At 42.0% G+C, this 21689-nt stretch overlaps 1 protein-coding gene across 1 annotated transcript; it reads left to right on the top strand.

Moving 5' to 3' along the window:
• Positions 1-18706: 18706 nt before the first annotated feature.
• LOC138356590 (procathepsin L-like) lies at positions 18707-21689 on the top strand. The gene is made up of 6 exons (XM_069312777.1): positions 18707-18805; positions 19301-19453; positions 19806-20012; positions 20260-20448; positions 20832-20997; positions 21481-21689. The coding sequence occupies exons 1-6, from the start codon at positions 18707-18709 to the stop codon at positions 21687-21689; spliced, it is 1023 nt and encodes a 340-aa protein (XP_069168878.1).

The following is a 21689-nucleotide window of genomic DNA, read 5'->3' as shown; positions in this document are numbered from 1 at the left end:
CTAACGACTCTACCACTGCGTTACGTATGGCAAACAACGCAGAGTACACAGCCTCATCCCACTCGGCTCCCTGCTCTGCACAGAACACTCTCAGAACGGTCTTCAGGATGGAGTGAAACCTTTCGATCCCCCCTTGCGACTGCGGTCGGTAGGGCGACTACCGAATCTGAGTCACTCCCCAATTTGTCACAGTCTGTCTGAACCATTTGGACTGGAATATACTTCCACAGTCCGTCTGAATTTCCCTGGGCATTCCCACCCAAGAGAAAAATCGCTGCAGCTGCCCGGCTACTCCTCCCGACGTCAAACGCCGCATCGGGACAGCTTCCGGAAATCTTGTTGACGCGCTGCCGCTCTGTCTCTGCCCCACTGTCTCTGACCCACTGTCTCTGACCCTCTACCTCTGCCCCACTGTCTCTGACCCACTGTCTCTACCCCACTGTCTCTGACCCTCTACCTCTGCCCCTCTGCCTCTGCCCCACTTTCTGTACCCCAATGTCTCTGACCCACTGTCTCTGACCCTCTACCTCTGCCCCACTGTCTCTGACCCACTGTCTCTGACCCTCTACCTCTGCCCCACTGTCTCTGACCCACTGTCTCTGACCCACTGTCTCTGCCCCACTGTCTCTGACCCTCTACCTCTGCCCCACTGTTTCTGCCCCTCTGCCTCTGCCCCACTTTCTGTACCCCAATGTCTCTGACCCACTGTCTCTGACCCACTGTCTCTGCTTCTCTGCCTCACAGTCTCTGCCCCACTGCCTCTGGCCCTTTGCCTCTGCCCCACTGTCTCTGCCCCACTGTCTGACCCACTGCCTCTGACCCAGTCTCTGACCCACTGTCTCTGCCCCACTGTCTCTGCCACACTGTCTCTGCCACACTGTCTCTGACCCTCTGCCTCTGCCCCACTGTCTCTGACCCACTGTCTCTGACCCACTGTCTCTGACCCACTGTCTCTGACCCACTGTCTCTGACCCACTGTCTCTGACCCACTGTCTCTGACCCACTGTCTCTGACCCACTGTCTCTGACCCACTGTCTCTGCCCCACTGTCTCTGCCCCACTGTCTCTGCCCCTCTGTCTCTGACCCACTGTCTCTGCCCCACTGTCTCTGACCTACTGTCTCTGCCCCACTGTCACTGCCCCACTGTCACTGCCCCACTGTCTCTGTCCCACTGTCTCTGACCCACTGTCTCTGCCCCACTGTCTCTGACCTACTGTCTCTGCCCCACTGTCTCTGCCCCTCTGTCTCTGCCCCACTGTCTCTGCCCCTCTGTCACTGCCCCACTGTCTCTGTCCCACTGTCTCTGACCCACTGTCACTGCCCCACTGTCTCTGCCCCACTGTCTCTGCCCCTACTGTCTCTGCCCCACTGTCACTGCCCCACTGTCTCTGCTCCTCTGTCTCTGCCCCTACTGTCTCTGCCCCACTGTCTCTGACCCACTGTCTCTGACCCTCTGTCACTGCCTCTGACCCTCTGTCTCTGCCCCACTGTCTCTGCTTCTCTGCCTCACAGTCTCTGCCCCACTGCCTCACGCCCTTTGCCTCTGCCCCACTGTCTCTGCCCCACTGTCTGCCCCACTGCCTCACGCCCTTTGCCTCTGCCCCACTGTCTCTGACCCACTGTCTCTGACCCACTGTCTCTGCCCCACTGTCTCTGCCACACTGTCTCTGACCCTCCGCCTCTGCCCCACTGTCTCTGACCTACTGTCTCTGACCCACTGTCTCTGACCCACTGTCTCTGACCTACTGTCTGACCCACTGTCTCTGACCCACTGTCTCTGACCCACTGTCTCTGACCCACTGTCTCTGACCCACTGTCTCTACCCCACTGTCTCTGACCCTCTGCCTCTGACCCACTGTCTCCGCCTCTCTGTCTCTGACCCACTGTCTCTGCCCCACTGTCTCTGACCTACTGTCTCTGACCCACTATCTCTGACCCACTGTCTCTGACCCACTGTCTCTGCCCCACTGTCACTGCCCCACTGTCTCTGTCCCACTGTCTCTGACCCACTGTCTCTGACCTACTGTCTCTGACCCACTGTCTCTGACCCACTGTCTCTGACCTACTGTCTCTGACCCACTGCCTCTGACCCACTGTCTCTGTCCCACTGTCTCTGACCCACTGTCTCTGACCCACTGTCTCTGCCCCACTGTCTCTGACCCACTGTCTCTGCCCCACTGTCTCTGCCCCTCTGTTTCTGCCCACTGTCTCTGCCCCACTGTCTCTGCCCCACTGTCTCTGCCCCTCTGTCTCTGCCCCTCTGTCTCTGCCCCTCTGTCTCTGCCCCACTGCCTCTGCCCCACTGCCTCTGTCCCACTGTCTCTGCCCCTACTGTCTCTTCCCCACTGTCTCTGCCCCACTGTCTCTGCCCCTCTGTCTCTGCCCCACTGTCTCTGACCCACTGCCTCTGCCCCACTGTCTCTGCCCCGCTGTCTCTGCCCCCACTGTCTCTGCCCCCACTGTCTCTGCCCCACTGTCTCTGCCCCTCTGCCTCTGCCCCACTGCCTCTGCCCCACTGCCTCTGCCCCACTGTCTCTGTCCCACTGTCTCTGTCCCACTGTCTCTGCCCCCACTGTCTCTGCCCCTACTGTCTCTGCCCCACTGTCTCTGCTGCTCTGTCTCTGCCCCACTGCCTCTGCCCCACTGCCTCTGCCCCACTGTCTCTGCCCCACTGTCTCTGCCCCACTGCCTCTGCCCCACTGTCTCTGCCCCACTGTCTCTGCTGCTGTCTCTGCTGCTCTGTCTCTGTCCCACTGTCACTGCCCCACTGTCTCTGTCCCACTGTCTCTGACCCACTGTCTCTGCCCCACTGTCTCTGACCCACTGTCTCTGCCCCTCTGTTTCTGCCCACTGTCTCTGCCCCACTGTCTCTGCCCCACTGTCTCTGCCCCTCTGTCTCTGCCCCTCTGTCTCTGCCCCTCTGTCTCTGCCCCTCTGTCTCTGCCCCACTGCCTCTGCCCCACTGTCTCTGCCCTTACTGTCTCTGACCCACTGTCTCTGCCCTTACTGTCTCTGACCCACTGTCTCTGCCCCTCTGTCACTGCCTCTGACCCTCTGTCTCTGCCCCTCTGTCTCTGCCCCTCTGCCTCTGCCCAACTGTCTCTGACCTACTGTCTCTGACCCACTGTCTCTGCCCCACTGTCTCTGCCCCTCTGTTTCTGCCCACTGTCTCTGCCCCACTGTCTCTGCCCCACTGTCTCTGCCCCACTGTCTCTGCCCCACTGCCTCTGCCCCACTGTCTCTGCCCCACTGTCTCTGCCCCTCTGTTTCTGCCCACTGTCTCTGCCCCACTGTCTCTGCCCCACTGTCTCTGCCCCTCTGTCTCTGACCCTCTGTCTCTGCCCCACTGCCTCTGCCCCTCTGTCTCTGCCCCTCTGTCTCTGTCCCACTGTCTCTGCCCCACTGTCTCTACCTCCACTGTCTCTGCCCCTCTGTCACTGCCTCTGACCCTCTGTCTCTGCCCCACTGTCTCTGACCCACTGCCTCTGCCCCCACTGTCTCTGCCCCTCTGCCTCTGCCCCACTGTCTCTGCCCCACTGCCTCTGCCCCTCTGCCTCTGCCCCCACTGCCTCTGCCCCACTGTCTCTGCCCCACTGTCTCTGCCCCCACTGTCTCTGCCCCCACTGTCTCTGCCGCACTGTCTCTGCCCCTCTGCCTGTGCCCCACTGCCTCTGCCCCACTGTCTCTGTCCCACTGTCTCTGCCCCCACTGTCTCTGCCCCACTGTCTCTGCCCCACTGTCTCTGCCCCACTGCCTCTGCCCCACTGTCTCTGCCCCACTGTCTCTGCTGCTCTGTCTCTGCTGCTCTGTCTCTGTCCCACTGTCTCTGACCCACTGTCTCTGCCCCACTGTCTCTGCCCCACTGTCTCTGCCACACTGTCTCTGCCCCACTGTCTCTGTCCCACTGTCTCTGACCCACTGTCTCTGACCTACTGTCTCTGACCCACTGTCTCTGACCCACTGTCTGTGACCTACTGTCTCTGACCCACTGTCTCTGACCCACTGTCTCTGACCCACTGTCTCTGCCCCACTGTCACTGCCCCACTGTCTCTGTCCCACTGTCTCTGACCCACTGTCTCTGCCCCACTGTCTCTGACCCACTGTCTCTGCCCCACTGTCTCTGCCCCTCTGTTTCTGCCCACTGTCTCTGCCCCACTGTCTCTGCCCCACTGTCTTTGCCCCTCTGTCTCTGCCCCTCTGTCTCTGCCCCTCTGTCTCTGCCCCACTGCCTCTGCCCCACTGCCTCTGTCCCACTGTCTCTGCCCTTACTGTCTCTGACCCACTGTCTCTGCCCCACTGTCTCTGCCCCTCTGTCACTGCCAATGACCCTGTCTCTGCCCCACTGTCTCTGCCCCTCTGTCACTGCCTCTGACCCTCTGTCTCTGCCCCACTGTCTCTGCCCCGCTGTCTCTGCCCCCACTGTCTCTGCCCCCACTGTCTCTGCCCCACTGTCTCTGCCCCTCTGCCTCTGCCGCTTAGTATTTGAGGTCTTGGGAAGGCCTCATCATGGATGTGTCTGATCACTTTTTGTAGGAGAGTGATTCTTCTGGTTCTGTGTGGTGGTTCGTGGATCTCGTAGCCGCTGGTGGTGTTTTCTGCTACGTAGGTATCTTCAGGGTCTGGGACATACATGTTCTTCATTCGGTACAGCTGTCTTCTGGCCAGGTAGCTGAGCCTGATGTTCATTGGCTTCATGTTGAGCGTCTCATGGATTTGGTCAGTTCTTACCCTGTCCATCAGAGTCGGGCCCTCCGCAAAGCGAAGTGCTTTGTTTTGTACTCGTTGGATCTTCAGCATGTTGGATTTGTTGGTGAGGTTCAGGGGGACATAAGGGTATTCCAGGCTAAGAGACTCCGTTAATTATGGACATCAAGTGTTCTGTGTCTGTTATATACTATTATGCTATATACTCAAATATAGACTATATTTATTATAAATGGCTTTATTTAGTATATTATGTCAAGTGGTTAGAACGCATGGCAAGCCACCTGGAACGGATAAACTTTTATAACTAACTAGCCATATGCTGTATTGTGACTACCAATTTTTGTCAACTACCATTCAAGCTGTCATTGCAATCAATCTTATATTGTTTCTGCTGTATTGTGCCTACCAATTTGTTGTCAACTACCATTTTAAGCTGTCATTGCAATCAATCATAGCTACCTATGTGCTTTAATATACTGTACCTATAATTTTCTCTCATCTTTTTTTTTTTTTTTCATTCCATGTAATCTGTTATCATTTTTTTGTCTATAAATTTTGCAAGTATTTACCTCCTTAAAATTTTCTTAGATTAAGGACCTGCCCGAAACGCTGCGCGTGCTAGTGGCTTTACAAGACTGTAATTACCATAATTGTATCCTCACATTCCTTATGTACATTCTTGTATATGCATAAATAAATAAATAAAATAAATAAAATAAACTAAATGAATTCTCCATAATATCTTGTCTTAACTATAGCCGTTATATACTGGTCGCAGTTTATTACTGTTTATTTCAGTCGTTATATATTGGTTGCAGTTTATTACAATTTTACTCGTATCTTGTAACTCTATCATCACTACCTAACATTAAAACTTAACTAAACTAACTTTAAAAAAGTACATTTGTCTGCAGTAAACTGCATCTACCAGTCTTTTGACCACTTCAAACGCTGTGTAGATCGTCATGAAGTGATAGTGAATCTTCTTCCGTGTTTATTTTGCCGATGAATAAAAAATCCAGATTTTTTTATTCATCAGCAAATATGCAAATATTGCTGCTCAAACCTAAATCTAAATCATTTATATATATTATGAATAATAGAGGTCCCAGACCAAAGTCTTGAGGTACTCCACTTACAACAATTTCCCACTCTGACAAAAATGACTCCAATTATAATTACTTTATTTCCTTTGGTATAGCCATGCTGTGATCCAACTTAATAGAACCCCCAATACCGTGAACCTCTATCTTTTTAATCAGTATTTCATGTGGCACTGTATCAAAAGCTTTGCTAAAGTCAAGTTACTCAACATCTCAAACTTTACTATAATCAACTGGTCAACTATGCTGGAATAAAATGATAGCAATTTGTTTGCTATCATTAAAAACATTAACTGCAATTTGCAAAACCATGTTGTGGATCATTTAATAATTTATATTTTTCAATATGAAGATGAATGGTATTTGCAATTAAATTAACTTTTCCAAAAGACATTAAGCTAATTAGCCGATAGGATCACACTATCGTTTATAGTTTGTTTATTGTCTATAGTCTATAGTTATTCTATATAGTTAGACTATATATTATAGTCTATTGATTATTGACACTTTGACACAAGTGATCTATCTCCTCCCTTAAAAATTGGTAATACATTAGCAACCTTCTACGGCTCTGGCACTCTGCCTGACTCTAATGATCTATTAAATATGGTAGATAATGGTTCGCAATACTCCTCTTTGCATTCCTCAAGCACTTCGTCAGGCCCTGGGGATTTTTTTGGCTTGAGTTTCACTAGTATTAGGCATTTTTCAGTCTATTGACTATGGAGTCAATAGCCAGGGTGGGTAGGTATGGAGGAGAAGCTGTTACCCATGCAGCAGGTCCTCCCTCTCCACGTTCCTGAAATTATCCAAAAAAAAGGCAAATGCCAATACACATGGTTCCAGCAACGTCGCAGGAGCTGCCAGAACGAGGTCGACGTCAACAACGAACTGCCTTAGGGGCTCCAACTCCGGATTTTTCCTCGAGGTTGACTCCTGAAGCCTTTCCCCAAAAAAGGAGTTTCACTATTTATTTAATAACATTCATCCTGGTAAAAGCTATACTAGTCAACCTGTCCTTTTCTCTACCCACATAGACCTATTCAGCTGAAGGCATAATGTCCTCTTTAGTATGCACAGAAATAAAATATTGATTCAAAATTCTACTCATCTCTTTGCCATTATCAGTTATCTGACCTGTCTCAGTTTTTACTGGACCTATTTTTCCATAATACTTGTTCGATATAGCTGAAAAAAAAACTTTAGGATTTGTCTTTGCTTGCCCTGCCATGAAAACTTCATAGTTTCTTTTTGCACTCTTTACCTCTTTTTTTAACATTGCCTACGAGTTAAACGAATTCCTGTTCTAAACTGACTTCCCCTATTCCTAAACCTTTTGTACGAAGCTCCCTTTTTGCTTGTAAGGTTCTTCAGATCCTTTGTTATACATTTCCGGTCATTATCATTCGATCTATTTAATTTATATTTCTACGTTCCTGCCATTTGCTTAAAATATTTTATAATAAGTTATATGTTTAATCCACATCAAAATCCCTTTTCACACCACCCATTGCTGGGTTCATGTATCACTCCAATTCCGGTTCCCCTCCCCCCCCCCCCCCCCCCCTCAACGCCTAGGACTTTCCAATCTATTTCAAAAAGATTAGGCCATTAAAATCAGTTTTTAAAAAATCTGGTACAGAATTTTCTTCTAAAATTCTATTCCATTCTATGTTAAATCTGATTTCATTGTGATCACTGTTCCCTAGCTCATTTCCTATTTCGATGTTATTACTTTGCGTAACACTAAGTTTAAAATAATTTTTTCACGCGTTGGTTCCTTAATGTTATCCATTATTATCAATTGTTATCAATTATTGTGCATTGTTATCCAGCCAGTACAGAAATAATATACAACTCATTATAGAAATCCAACATATATGACAAGAAGCACACAATTTAGGGCTGTCAATCTCCCTAAATTGGATACCAAATCACACTGGCATGAATGCATGATTGGATTAATGCATGAATGTTCGTAATAAGGCAAATAGGACACAGGGATTTACTAATTGAAGTGGATGAACGAACATAACATAGGGGATATTAATAGGATATTAAAAGTATCAATACAAGACAACACGAAACAATGGATATAAATCGGATAAGTTTAGATTTAGGAAATACTTGGGTAATAACTAGTTCGGTAACAGGGTTGTTGATTTGTGGAACCAATTACCGCATAACGTGGTGGAAGTAGGGTCCCTCGATTGTTTCAAGCGTGGGTAGGACATGTATATGAGTGGGATTGGGTGGTTATAAATGGGAGCTGCCTCGTATGGGCCAATAGGCCTTCTGCATTTACCTTATTTCCCATGTTCTTATATCTTGCTCTGGTTAGGCCCCATTTAGATTATGCCGTGCTATAGAATGGATATAAATTCACTTGAACGTGTCCAGCGTAAGGTGACAAAGTTAATTCCCCAGATTAGAATTTTTTTATATGAAGAAAGATTAAGGAAGCTGATATTGCATTCACTGTAAAGGCGAAGCTAGACGTGACATGATAGAGGTTTACAAGTGGATGAATAGATATAACAAAGGATATTAATAAGGTATTAAAAGTATCAACACAAGACAGATTACGAAACAATGGGTATAAATTGGATAAGTTTAGATTTAGGAAAGACTTGGGGTAAATACTGGTTCGGTAACAGGGTTGTTGATTTGTGGAACCAATTACCGCTTAACGTGGTGGAAGTGGGGTCCCTGGATTGTTTCAAACGTGGGTTGGACATGTATCTGTGTAGGATTTGGTGGATATAAATAGCAGCTGCCTCGTATGGGCCAATAGACCTTCTGCAGTTTCCTTTGTTCTAATATTCTTAAGTATGTATTTCATTAGCGTGTGATATGAACATTACAATACAATACAATACAATACAATACAATACAATTTTATTTAGGTAAGGTACATACATACAATAAATATTTACAAGGATTGTTTAACTTATAGGTATAGCTAGTACATACAATGCCTAAAGCCACTATTACGCAAAGCGTTTCGGGCATGATAAACTTAAATGACAAGCTTAATACTAATTGAGCATAATGAGTAGAATGAAAACAAGAAATGAAAACATAGATGAAAAAGCAGCACAAATACAATTATGTCGACAAACAGCGCTCTTTAAAGAAAAAAACAGACATTGTTTGACAATAGAAGGGTAAGGTAGGTTACAGGGAATTTATTAGGTATAGCTTCACTTTTAACTTAAACTGGTTGAGAGAGGTACAGTCTTTAACATGGTTGGGAAGGTCATTCCACATTCTGGGCCCCTTGATTTGTAGAGCATTTCTAGTTTGATTAAGTCGTACTCTAGGAATATCAAAACTGTATTTATTTCTGGTGTGATGCTCATGGGTTCTGATACAACCTTCTATGAAGCTTTTGAGATCAGGATTGGCATTATAGTTTAGCGTTTTATATATGTATAATACACATGAGAGAATGTGCAGTGACTTAATGTTTAACATTTTCAGAGATTTAAGTAGGGGTACCGAGTGATGTCTGGGGCCAGAATTGGATATTGTCCTAATAGCAGCTTTGTGTTGAGTAATTAGAGGACGTAAGTGATTTTGGGTAGTAGAGCCCCAAGCACAAATACCATAGTTGAGATATGGATAGATAAGGGAGTAATAGAGAGTCACCAGGGCAGGGCGTGGTACATAATATCTGATCTTAGAAAGAATGCCCACAGTTTTTGAAACTTTTTTTGATATGTTTAGAATGTGTCCCTGGAAATTAAGCTTGTGGTCAATGAGAATGCCAAGGAATTTGCCATCTAATTTGTTACAAATTTGGGTATTGTTTATTTTGAGATTTATTTGATTAGAGGATTTATTGCCAAACAGAATATAAAAGGTTTTGTCAATGTTAAGGGTGAGTTTGTTGGCAGTTAGCCACAGATGGACTTTATTTAGCTCAGTATTTACTGTGGCATTTAGAGCAAGGGGATCAGGACTGGAGTAAATGAAGGTTGTGTCGTCAGCAAATAGAATTGGTTTGAGGTGTTGGGAGGCATTTGGAAGGTCATTAATGTAGATGAGAAAGAGGAGAGGGCCAAGTATGCTGCCCTGGGGAACACCAATGTTGATGGGTAGGGTGGGAGAAATTGTATTATTCACAGAAACATATTGGAGCCTGTCAGTAAGGTAGGATTTGAGGTATTGTAGGGAGTGTCCTCTGACTCCATAATGATGTAATTTAAGAAGAAGGTTTTGGTGGTTGACAGTGTCAAAAGCTTTACGCAGGTCCACAAACAACCCAACAGAGAACTCATTTTTATCAAGAGCTGTATGAATCGAGTTAAGCATACTAATAAGTGCATCGTTAGTGCTTTTTTTGGGTCTGAAGTCATATTGGCAAGGGCTAAGTATATTGAGTTTGGCTAGATATGAGTAAAGCTGCTTATAGATTAGTTTTTCAAAATTTTTTGACAAGTTTGGCAGGATAGATATAGGTTTGTAGTTGTTAACATCTGTGAGATTACCACATTTGTGGACAGGCGTTACTCTCGCTTTTTTTAGAATATCTGGGAAGGTTTGGAGTTCAAGTGACTTGTTGAAGAGCAAAGCAATAGCAGGGGCTAAAGATCTGGAGGCTTTTTTGTAAATTAAAGTTGGTATCTCCTCAAGGGCACATAAGAACATAAGAACATAAGAACAAAGGTAACTGCAGAAGGCCTATTGGCCCATACGAGGCAGCTCCTATTCTATAACCACCCAATCCCACTCATATACTTGTCCAACCCGTGCTTGAAACAATCGAGGGACCCCACCTCCACAATGTTACGCGGCAATTGGTTCCACAAATCAACAACCCTGTTACTGAACCAGTATTTACCCAAGTCTTTCCTAAATCTAAACTTATCCAATTTATATCCATTGTTTCGTGTTCTGTCCTGTGTTGATACTTTTAATACCCTATTAATATCCCCCCGGTTATGTCCATTCATCCACTTGTAAACCTCTATCATGTCACCCCTAACTCTTCGCCTTTCCAGTGAATGCAACTTAAGCTTTGTTAATCTTTCTTCATATGAAAGATTTCTAATTTGGGGAATTAACTTAGTCATCCTACGCTGGACACGTTCAAGTGAATTTATATCCATTCTATAATATGGCGACCAAAACTGAACTGCATAATCTAAATGGGGCCTAACTAGAGCAAGATATAGCTTGAGAACCACACCAGGTGTCTTGTTACTAACGCTGCGATTAATAAATCCAAGTGTCCGATTTGCCTTATTACGAACATTTATGCATTGATCCTTTTGTTTTAAATTCTTACTAATCATAACTCCCAGATCCCTTTCGCAATCCGACTTCGCAATCACAACACCATCTAGCTCGTATCTTGTAACTCTATCATCATTACCTAACCTCAGAACTTTACATTTATCAGCATTAAACTGCATCTGCCAATCCTTTGACCATTTCAAAACCCTATCTAGATCAACTTGAAGTGATAGTGAGTCCTCCTCCGAATTAATTTCCCTACCGATTTTCGTATCATCGGCAAATTTGCAAATGTTGCTACTCAAACCTGAATCTAAATCATTTATATATATTATAAACAACAGAGGTCCCAGGACAGAGCCTTGAGGCACTCCACTTACAACATTTTCCCACTCTGACTTGATTCCATTTATACTAACTCTCTGTTTCCTTTGGTATAGCCATGCCCTAATCCAGCTTAATATAGCACCCCCAATACCATGAGACTCTATTTTTTTAATCAGTCTTTCATGTGGCACTGTATCAAAAGCTTTGCTAAAGTCAAGGTATACAACATCGCAATCCTTACCACTATCAACTGCCTCAACAATGCTAGAATAAAAAGATAACAAATTTGTTAAACATGAACGGCCATTTATAAAACCATGTTGCGACTCAATTATTAATTTATGTTTTTCAAGATGAAGACGAATTTTATTTGCTATTATAGATTCGAGTAACTTTCCCACAATAGACGTTAGGCTAATTGGTCGATAGTTAGACGCAAGTGATCTATCTCCTTTCTTAAAAACTGGTATCACATTAGCAACTTTCCAAAACTCTGGCACTCTGCCTGACTCTATTGATTTATTAAATATGGTTGACAGTGGGTCACAAAGCTCCTCTTTGCATTCTTTAAGCACCCTAGCAAACACTTCATCCGGCCCTGGGGATTTGTTTGGTTTGAGTTTTACTATTTGTTTAAGAACATCCTCCCTGGTAACTGCTAAACTCGTCAACCTGTCCTCGTCCCCACCCACATAGACTTGTTCGGCTGAAGGCATATTGTTAAGTTCCTCTTTAGTAAATACAGATACAAAATATTTATTAAAATACTACTCATCTCTTCATCACTATCTGTTATTTGACCTGTCTCAGTTTTTAATGGACCTATCCTTTCCCTAGTCTTAGTACGATATAACTGAAAAAAACCTTTAGGATTTGTCTTTGCTTGCCCTGCTATGCGAACTTCATAGTTTCTTTTTGCTTTCCTTATCTCTTTTTTAACATTTCTAACCAGTTGTACGAATTCCTGTTCTAAAGTGACCTCCCCTTTTTTAATCCTTTTGTACCAAGCTCTCTTTTTACCTATAAGGTTCTTCAAATTCTTTGTTATCCACTTTGGGTCATTAGTATACGATCTATTCAATTTGTATGGTATACTACGTTCCTGTGCTTTGTTTAGAATATTCTTAAATAAGTTATATATTGAATCCACATCGAAATCCCCATTTAAGTCACCTATCGCTGGGTTCATGTCTCGCTCCAAGACCGGCCCACACCCCATACCCAAGCCTTTCCAATCAAATTGACCCAAAAAATTTCTTAGGCTATTAAAATCAGCTTTTCGAAAATCTGGCACTTTAACAGAATTTTCTCCTACTGGTCTATTCCATTCTATGCTAAATCTGATTTCTTTGTGATCACTGCTCCCTAGCTCACTCCCTATTTCGATGTCATTAATTTGCGTTTCCCTGTTAGTTAACACTAAATCTAAAATATTATTTTCCCGTGTTGGTTCCTTAATGTGTTGCGTAAGAAAGCAATCGTCAATTAATTCTAGAAAATCTTCTGCTTCACTATTCCCTGTTTTGTTCAACCAGTTTATTCCGCTAAAATTAAAGTCACCCATGACATAAATACTGTTACATCTAGATGGTCTAGATATTTCATCCCATAGATGCTTTGCTTCCATTCTGTCTAAATTTGGTGGCCTATATATTACTCCTATTATAATATTATTAGCTTTTTCGTTTAATTCAATCCAAATAGTTTCTGTGTGTGGCTCTGTTTTGATTCCCTCTTTGAGACTACATTTCAAATTGTCCCTAACATATATGGCTACTCCACCTCCTCGTCTAATATATCTATCTGTGTGAAATAGTTTAAATCCATATATTTGATATTCAGCTAATAGTTCTCTATTTTCTACATTCATCCACGTTTCGGTAAGTGCAATAATATCTATTTTTTCTGTGCAGACAAGAGCATTTAATTCGTTAATTTTATTTCTTAGACTTCTACTGTTAGTGTAATATACCCTAAGTGAATTGTTATTTTGCGGACCTTCTCTTTCCCTGATCGTTTTGCCAATTCCTTTCTCCCACAAACACATACTTTTATTACCTCCTTCCTCCAAATCAATTCCCATACCTCTATCTACTAACAGTTTAAACCCAAACAAACACCTCTAACCACTTCTTCTAGCGAGTTCGCAACAGCAACAACCCCAGCTCTCGATAGATGCACCCCATCACGAGCATACATTTCATTTCTTCCATAGAAGTGTTCCCAGTTGTCTATGAAAGATATTGCATTTGATTTGCAATATCTTTCCAGCCGGCAATTGACACCAAGTGCCCTCGATATCCATTCATTTCCCACTCCCTTTCTTGGAAGAATGCCACATATGATCGGGATTCCTCCCTTGCTCCTAACTAACTCTATGGCTGTTTTATACCTCTGAATCAGTTCCTCACTCCTGACTCGACCAACATCATTTCCTCCCACGCTAATGCAAATAATGGGATTGTTCCCATTACCAGCCATAATATCATTCATGTTGTTTATAATATCACCAATGCCAGCTCCGGGATAGCAAACCCTTAACCTGTTCCCCCTATCTCTAGCACAAAACGTTCTATCCAAATACCTTATCTGGGAATCTCCCACAACTAATGTTTGCTTAGGTACTTCCTTTACTTTCTGAGGGGCCTGCGCTTCCTTTCTCTTCGTTGCTTTCCCTTTTGCGCGATCCACAGTCTCTCCACAGCACTCGTCCTCCAAAACGTCAAATGAATTTGAAGTTGCTATGGCGTTTGAAGGCGGCTTTATCAAAGTCTTCTTAAGGCCCCTGTCTTTCGCAACTCTCCAAGACGAGGTCCCTTTACTGCTGGTCTCCTCCTTCGTTACTTCTCGTTGTTTTTTAAGCTGACGCACCTCCTCCCGCAGAGAGTCCAAATCTGTCCTCAGGGCTCCCACTAGAGTCACCAGGTCCTTCACTACAACTTCCATATTGCTATGATAATATAACAACACTCAGGAGCTCCGGTTAACACAACCTCTCACTGTGACTTCACCTGACCGACTGACTTCACCTGACCGACTGACTTCACCTGACCGACTGACACCAGACTTGGTTTTAAGGGAAAGGATTATCTAATTGACGTCAGTGGAATTAATAGGCTTTAGGTACAGAGACTGTGGATAGTTACCTGAAAGATAGTCATTAATGTCTGTACTGGAAGATGGAATATCATTTGCAAGGGATGAACCAATGGAAGAGAAGAACCTATTGAACTCAGTAGCAGAATCAGAGGCTGAAAGCTGACCATCGTTATTAGACAGGAGAGTCGGTTTGTTATTTAAAGACTTCTTTGATCCCAATATTTGAGAAATTGTTCTCCAAGTTTGTTTAATGTTGCTCTTTATTTGGGTAAATTTATCTTCATAGTATTTAGTTTTGGCTCGTCTAATTATCTTAGACAGCAATAATGAGTAATTCTTTGAGAATTCTTTGGAGACAATTCCTAACCTATAACCATTGCTCCCCTTGTAAAAGGAAGAAAGTATATACGAGTCCGGATAGATGAAAGTAATGTATGATTGATAAGTAGAAGAATACCCAAATTAAAACTTTCGATGTTTGTTGTGATGGCTCGGTAACAAAGGACGGAAAGCCAGGATGTGGAGTCATGATTAAGGAGTACACTGATATTTTCACCGTAGTGGAAACAACATAATGGTGGACGATGTTAGTGGACACAACATAATTGTGTCAATTAAGTTTTGTGTAAATTAGATTCAGGACAGCCATTGAATTAGTTAGGAGCAAGGGAGGAATCCCGATCATATGTGGCATTCTTCCAAGAAAGGGAGTGGGAAATGAATGGATGTCGAGGGCAATTGGTGTCAATTGCCGGCTGGAAAGATATTGCAAATCAAATGCGAACTCGTTGGAAGAAGTGGTTAGAAGTGTTTGTTTGGGTTTAAACTGTTAGTAGATAGAGGTATGGGAATTGATTTGGAGGAAGGAGGTAATAAAAGTATGTGTTTGTGGGAGAAAGGAATTGGCAAAATGATCAAGGATGAAGTGTTTGCCAGGGTGCTTAAAGAATGCAAAGAGGAGCTTTGTGACCCACTGTCAACCATATTTAATAAATCAAGTCAATAGAGTCAGGCAGAGTGCCAGAGTTTTGGAAAGCTGCTAATGTGATACCAGTTTTTAAGAAAGGAGATAGAACACTTGCGTCTAACTATCGACCAATTAGCCTACGTCTATTGTGGGAAAGTTACTCGAATCTATAAAAGCAAATAAAATTCGTCTTCATCTTGAAAAACATAAATTAATAATTGAGTAGTCGCAACATGGTTTTATAAATGGCCGTTCATGTTTAACAAATTTGTTATCTTTTTATTCTAGCATAGTTGATAGTGGTAAGGATTGTGATGTTGTGTACCTTTTAGCAAAGCTTTTGATACAGTGCCACATGAAAGACTGATTAAAAAGATAGAGGCTCATGGTATTGAGGGTGGTATATTAAGCTGGATTAGGGCATGGCTATACCAAAGGGAACAGAGAGTTAGTATAAATGGAGTCAAGTCCATGAGTCGCAACATAGCCATTTGTAAAACCATGTTGCGACTCATTTATTAATTTATGTTTTTCAAGATGGAGACGAATTGTATTTGCAATTATTGATTCAAGTAACTTTCCCACAATAGACGTTAGGCTAATTGGCCGATAGTGTGACGCAAGTGATCTATCTCCTTTCTTAAAAATTGGTACCACATTAGCTACCTTCCATGACTCTGGCACTCTGCCTGACTTTATTGATTTATTAAATATGGTAGACAGTGGCTCGGAAAGCTCCTCTTTGCATTCTTTAAGCACTCTGGTAAACACTTCATCCGGCCCTAGGGAATTGTTTGGTTTTAGTTTTTCTAATTGTTTAATTATATGAAGAAAGATTAACAAAGCTTAAGTTGCATTCACTGGAAAGGCGAAGAGTTAGGGGTGACATGATAGAGGTTTACAAGTGGGTGAATGGACATGACAAAGGGGATATTAATAGGGTATTAAAAGTATCAACACAAGACAGAACACGAAACAATGGGTATAAATTGGATAAGTTTAGATTTAGGAAAAACTTGGGTAAATACTGGTTCAGTAACAGGTTGTTGATTTGTGGAACCAATTACCGCGTAACGTGCTGGAGGTGGGGTCCCTCGATTGTTTCAAGCGCGGGTTGGACAAGTATATGAGTGGGATTGGGTGGTTATAAATAGGAGCTGCCTCGTATGGGCCAATAGGCCTTCTGCAGTTGCCTTTGTTCTTATGTTCTTATTGTGGAGGTGGGGTCCCTCGATTGTTTCAAGCATGGGTTGGACATGTATATGAGTAGGATTGGGTGGTTATAAATAGGAGCTGCCTCGTATGGGCCAATAGGCCTTCTGCAGTTGCCTTTGTTTTTATGTTCTTAAGATATAGCTTAAGAACCACACCAGGTGACTTGTTACTAACGCTTCAATTAATAAATCCCAGTGTCCTATTCGCCTTATTACGAACATTCATGCATTGATCCTTTTGTTTTAAATTCTTACTAATCATAACTCCCAGATCCCTTTCGCAATCCGACTTCGCAATCTCAACACCATCTAGCTCGTATCCTGTAACTCTATCATCATTACCTAGCCTCAGAACTTTACATTTATCAGCATTAAACTGCATTTGCCAATCCTTTGACCATTTCAAAACCCTATCTAGATCAACTTGAAGTGATAGCGAGTCCTCCTCCGAATTAATTTCCCTACCGATTTTCGTATCATCGGCAAATTTGCAAATGTTGCTACTCAAACCTGAATCTAAATCATTTATATATATATTATATACAACAGAGGTCCCAGGACAGATCCTTGAGGCACTCCACTTATAACATTTTCCCTTTCTGGTGAGTGGAAACTTAACTCTCTGTTTCCTTTGGTATAGCTATACCCTATTCCAACTTAATATAGCACCCCAACACCATGAATCTCTATCTTTTTAATCAGTCTTTCATGTGGCACTGTATCAAAAACTTTGCTAAAGTTAAGGTACACAACATCACTACTATCAACCACTTACCACTATTAACTGCCTCGACTGTGCTGGAATAAAATGATAGCAAACTTTTTAAACATGAACGGTAATTAGTAAAACCATGTTGCTAATCATTTATTAATTTATGTTTTTATAGATGAAGACTGAGTTGTATTTGCAATTATCGATTTATGTAACTTTCCCACAATAGACGTTACACTTTTATTAGTGGGAACCGCTATTATATACTTATATTAGTGTTAATATATTATTTTTCTTTATCTGGGTGTCACTTTTATTTTTCCTTCACTGGGTACCACCAATATTTTTTTCCTTTACTGGGTACCGCTATTATTTTTTGTTTCTTGGTTGGAACTGAGAAAATCATTCACTAGTGTACGCTTCTACAGTGTACCATTCAATTGGGTACCATTCACTTGGATACCTTTCACTATTGTACTATTCTACATTATACCATACAATTGGGTACCATTCACTTGGGTACCATTCACTAGTGTACCATTCATTAGTGAACCATTCTCTTGTACATTCACTAGTGTACCATACATTAGTGAACCATTCTCTACTACAGTCACTAGTAAACCATTTAACAGCGTACAACTAAAGAGTATACCCACTACATATTGTACCATCCTGTACAAGAATATTACATTCCATATTGAGAAAAAATATATTGATAAATTAGAACGTATTCAAAGTCCAGCAGCAAAACTAACGCCACGAGAGCAATAAATTCTGCGAAGGTTTCAAAGAGCGAGAAACACCACTTTTCAGTTGCTCACCTCTGACCCTGATCCATCTCACCTCTGCCCCGCCTGCGCGTCCTCACTAAGTGTATATGTTTGTCATTATCGAGCAGCAGTGTTAGTCATTCAATCAACGTCGGCCAGAATTCCAGGCAAGGTAAGTGGAGGATTGAGTATTAACATGGTAATACTCAATAATACATTGAGTATTATCATTAATGGGATTTATGTTCTCACATTTAAATTATTATACTGATTTATGGTCTATATCATAGCAATTATAATAATAATTACAATTGTTTAACATCAAATTGCATTCAAAACAAAATCGAAAATTAGAAAACGTGCTTCTGTTGAAAAAAAATATTAATATTTTTGGTTCTAGATTACTATTCACTTGTGAAAATTACTATTCACTTGTGAAAGTCTTTGAAAATTGTTCTGTCATTTCCAACGTGTTACAGTCGCATCAGTCTGTTATGAGACTAAAGTGATGTTAATTATTATTGAAATTGTTACTATTATGATACTTATTTTTTCTTTCCCACTAGATGAAGTACTTGGCAGCATCAGTGTTGGTGGCCGCTCTTGCCGCAATATCTGCAGTACCTTACTCTTCTGTTGTGCAGGAAGAGTGGGAGACATTTAAGGTAAGAACGTTACCAACATTAATTATTTTTAAGAGTTCTTTAAGAAGAAAGCTTTAACATGTTTTAGGGGATAATAGTGTAACAGTTGCCATCGTTTTACATTAGGTTAAAAATTAATGAGCGAACAATATGACAGCGTACCAGGTTTCATGTAAAGACTATTCTTGCAAATAAAGAAGTTATATTTGTTTTGACTTCAAATTCGCTGGTATCACTGGTCACTTCAGTGTCGAGGTCGGTGAAGAGATTTATTGAGTGCAGTCAGTAAAGTCAGGGGTGATGGATGCTACTAGTGGTGAACTAAAGCGTTCCTTGCCAACTTCTTGTCATTGTTTATGTCATTAAAAGCCGTTGCTGATGTATTTATCTGAAAAATTATTGTGCTTGTAACAACTGTATTACATATATTTAACTTCATATATTCTTAAAATCATTTTTCTTGCCTCCCGAGATTGGGAGAAGAAATAGTGTAATAATCAAAAAATATTTTTTTAGATTGAACATGACAAGAAATACGCCACTGATGTTGAAGACTCGTTCCGCATGAACATCTATATGGAAAATAGACTCAAGATTGCTGCACACAATAAGCTGTATGCAACAGGACACAAGTCATACAGGCTCAGGATGAACAAGTTTGGTGACATGGTAAGTAGGATGAACCTCTAACGAGTAAACATTTGCATGAAAAAATCAGTAGGATTGAAGATAGAATCCTCAATGAAGAGGATTCTATCCTATGCGATGGATCCTCACAGGCACGCTCTAGGCACCGGAACATGGTCAAAATCATTGCAACCTGGGATTAAACTGAATCATCTGGTTTTCAGAGGATTCGAACCTCTCCTCATGGTTCCTACTGATTTTTTTGGTTGATGCATCACGTTAATGGTTTCTCATTGTGTATTGTCTGCATCATGATTCCACTCAGAACAACAAAACTCATTTGTTAAATAACCCTTATTGCCCAGTGACTTACGTGATGTAATATTTCTTGCAGCTTCAGACGGAGTTTTTGTCAACAATGGCAGGTTTCCATACGAACCACACCGAAAGATACAGATTAAACAGCATGTACAATGGTTCCACATACATTGAGCCGGAAGATGATGTTATCCTTCCCAAGACTGTTGACTGGAGAAAGAAGGGAGCAGTCACCCCAGTAAAAGACCAAGGAAAATGTGGATCATGCTGGGCCTTCTCAGCTGTGAGTATTATCATCTAACTTATTTTGTTTGTAATGTAATTCTTAATCTAATGATTCCTATTTATAGTTATTAATATAGAACATTAATGACATCTTGGAAGTTCATTTGTAATGGTTTTATTATTATTATATAAAAATATTGATATATGAGCAAATATTAACATTTTCTCATATATTAATAATGATCATATAAAGAACTTACAAGTTTTGATGATGTTTTACAAAGTAATGTTTGTGTGGTCCACAGACCGGGTCACTGGAAGGTCAACACTTCCGCCAGACGGGTAAGCTGGTGAGCCTTTCTGAGCAGAACTTGATTGACTGTTCCACCAAGTACGGCAATGGTGGCTGTGACGGTGGACTGATGACCGCTGCCTTCAAGTACATTGAGGACAATGGTGGGATTGACACTGAAGATTCTTATCCTTACAAGAAGGTAAATACACGTTTCATGATTATTATATTTTACCTGGGATGTGGTCTTGAACTTTTAAACAGTGAGTAGTTTGTAATATTAGCTGATGAGGAGTCCGCAAATATTGCAGTCTGTGTGTGGTTTGGTCAACAGAGTTCGTAATATTTGCTTTTTTGTGATTGACACTGAAGATTTTTATCCATATATCAAGGTAAATACACATTTAATGATAATTATATTTTACATATTTAAAACTGGTTTTAAACTTTTTAACAGATAGAATGATAAGCATTTGCATAACATATTTGCTTATATTATAGGCAAATATTACACATTTATATATAATGTACATATGTGTTGTTCATATTTTTGTACATAATAATATTGTAACCTTACTCTATTAGGAAGGAAAGTGTCAATATAAACAACAAGAATCTGGTGCTAAAGTGACTGGCTTTGTTCATATTCGCGAGGGAAGTGAAGATGCACTGAAGAAAGCTGTTGCCACAGTTGGACCAGTATCTGTTGCCATTGATGCCTCACACGGGTCAATCCAGTTTTACCATCATGGTTAGTTTTTTTATTGTAAATGTATACATAGATCACATTTTACTGCAGGTGATCAGTATATATATGCATGCTCATATAAACGTGAAATGTGCATCATGAGTGTATATAAATTGTTTTTATTGTATGAGACCTTTATTGTTCAACGATTCTCAGGTCTTTCTTAGATCTGCTGTGTTTTCTAAAGTCTTTGAATATATATCATACTTTCTTTCTCATAGTGCGTTAAGTATTCATCATGTTTTCTACCAGAAAGTGTCATGTTCACACACACTGTGTGTGTCCACGTATACACACAATCATGTCAATGGGGTGGCGCGTCTCACTCACCATATCGACAATTCCCACGTTGTAACAGTATTTATTCTTCCATTTAATTTAATGCCTTTAAATTCGGAATCTCATTTATTTTGTAGGAATTATGAGTTTCTGAACAAATAATTTGTTAAATATTGTATTATTGAAGGATGAATATATATATTACAGGTGTTTATGACGAGCCAGAATGTAGTTCAACGAATCTTGGCCACGGTGTTCTGGTTGTGGGTTATGGCACTACGGAGGACGGAACTGACTACTGGCTGGTGAAGAACTCTTGGGGCACAACTCTGGGCGATGAAGGTTACATCAAGATGATGAGGAACCGTGGTAACCAGTGTGGCATTGCTACTGAGGCCTCTTTCCCCCTTGTATAA

The sequence above is a fragment of the Procambarus clarkii genome, chromosome 73, assembly GCF_040958095.1.
Source record: "Procambarus clarkii isolate CNS0578487 chromosome 73, FALCON_Pclarkii_2.0, whole genome shotgun sequence".
Taxonomy (NCBI): domain Eukaryota; kingdom Metazoa; phylum Arthropoda; class Malacostraca; order Decapoda; family Cambaridae; genus Procambarus; species Procambarus clarkii.
The sequence above is the reverse complement of the archived record's forward strand: the minus strand, read 5'-3'. Positions and strand labels throughout refer to the sequence as shown.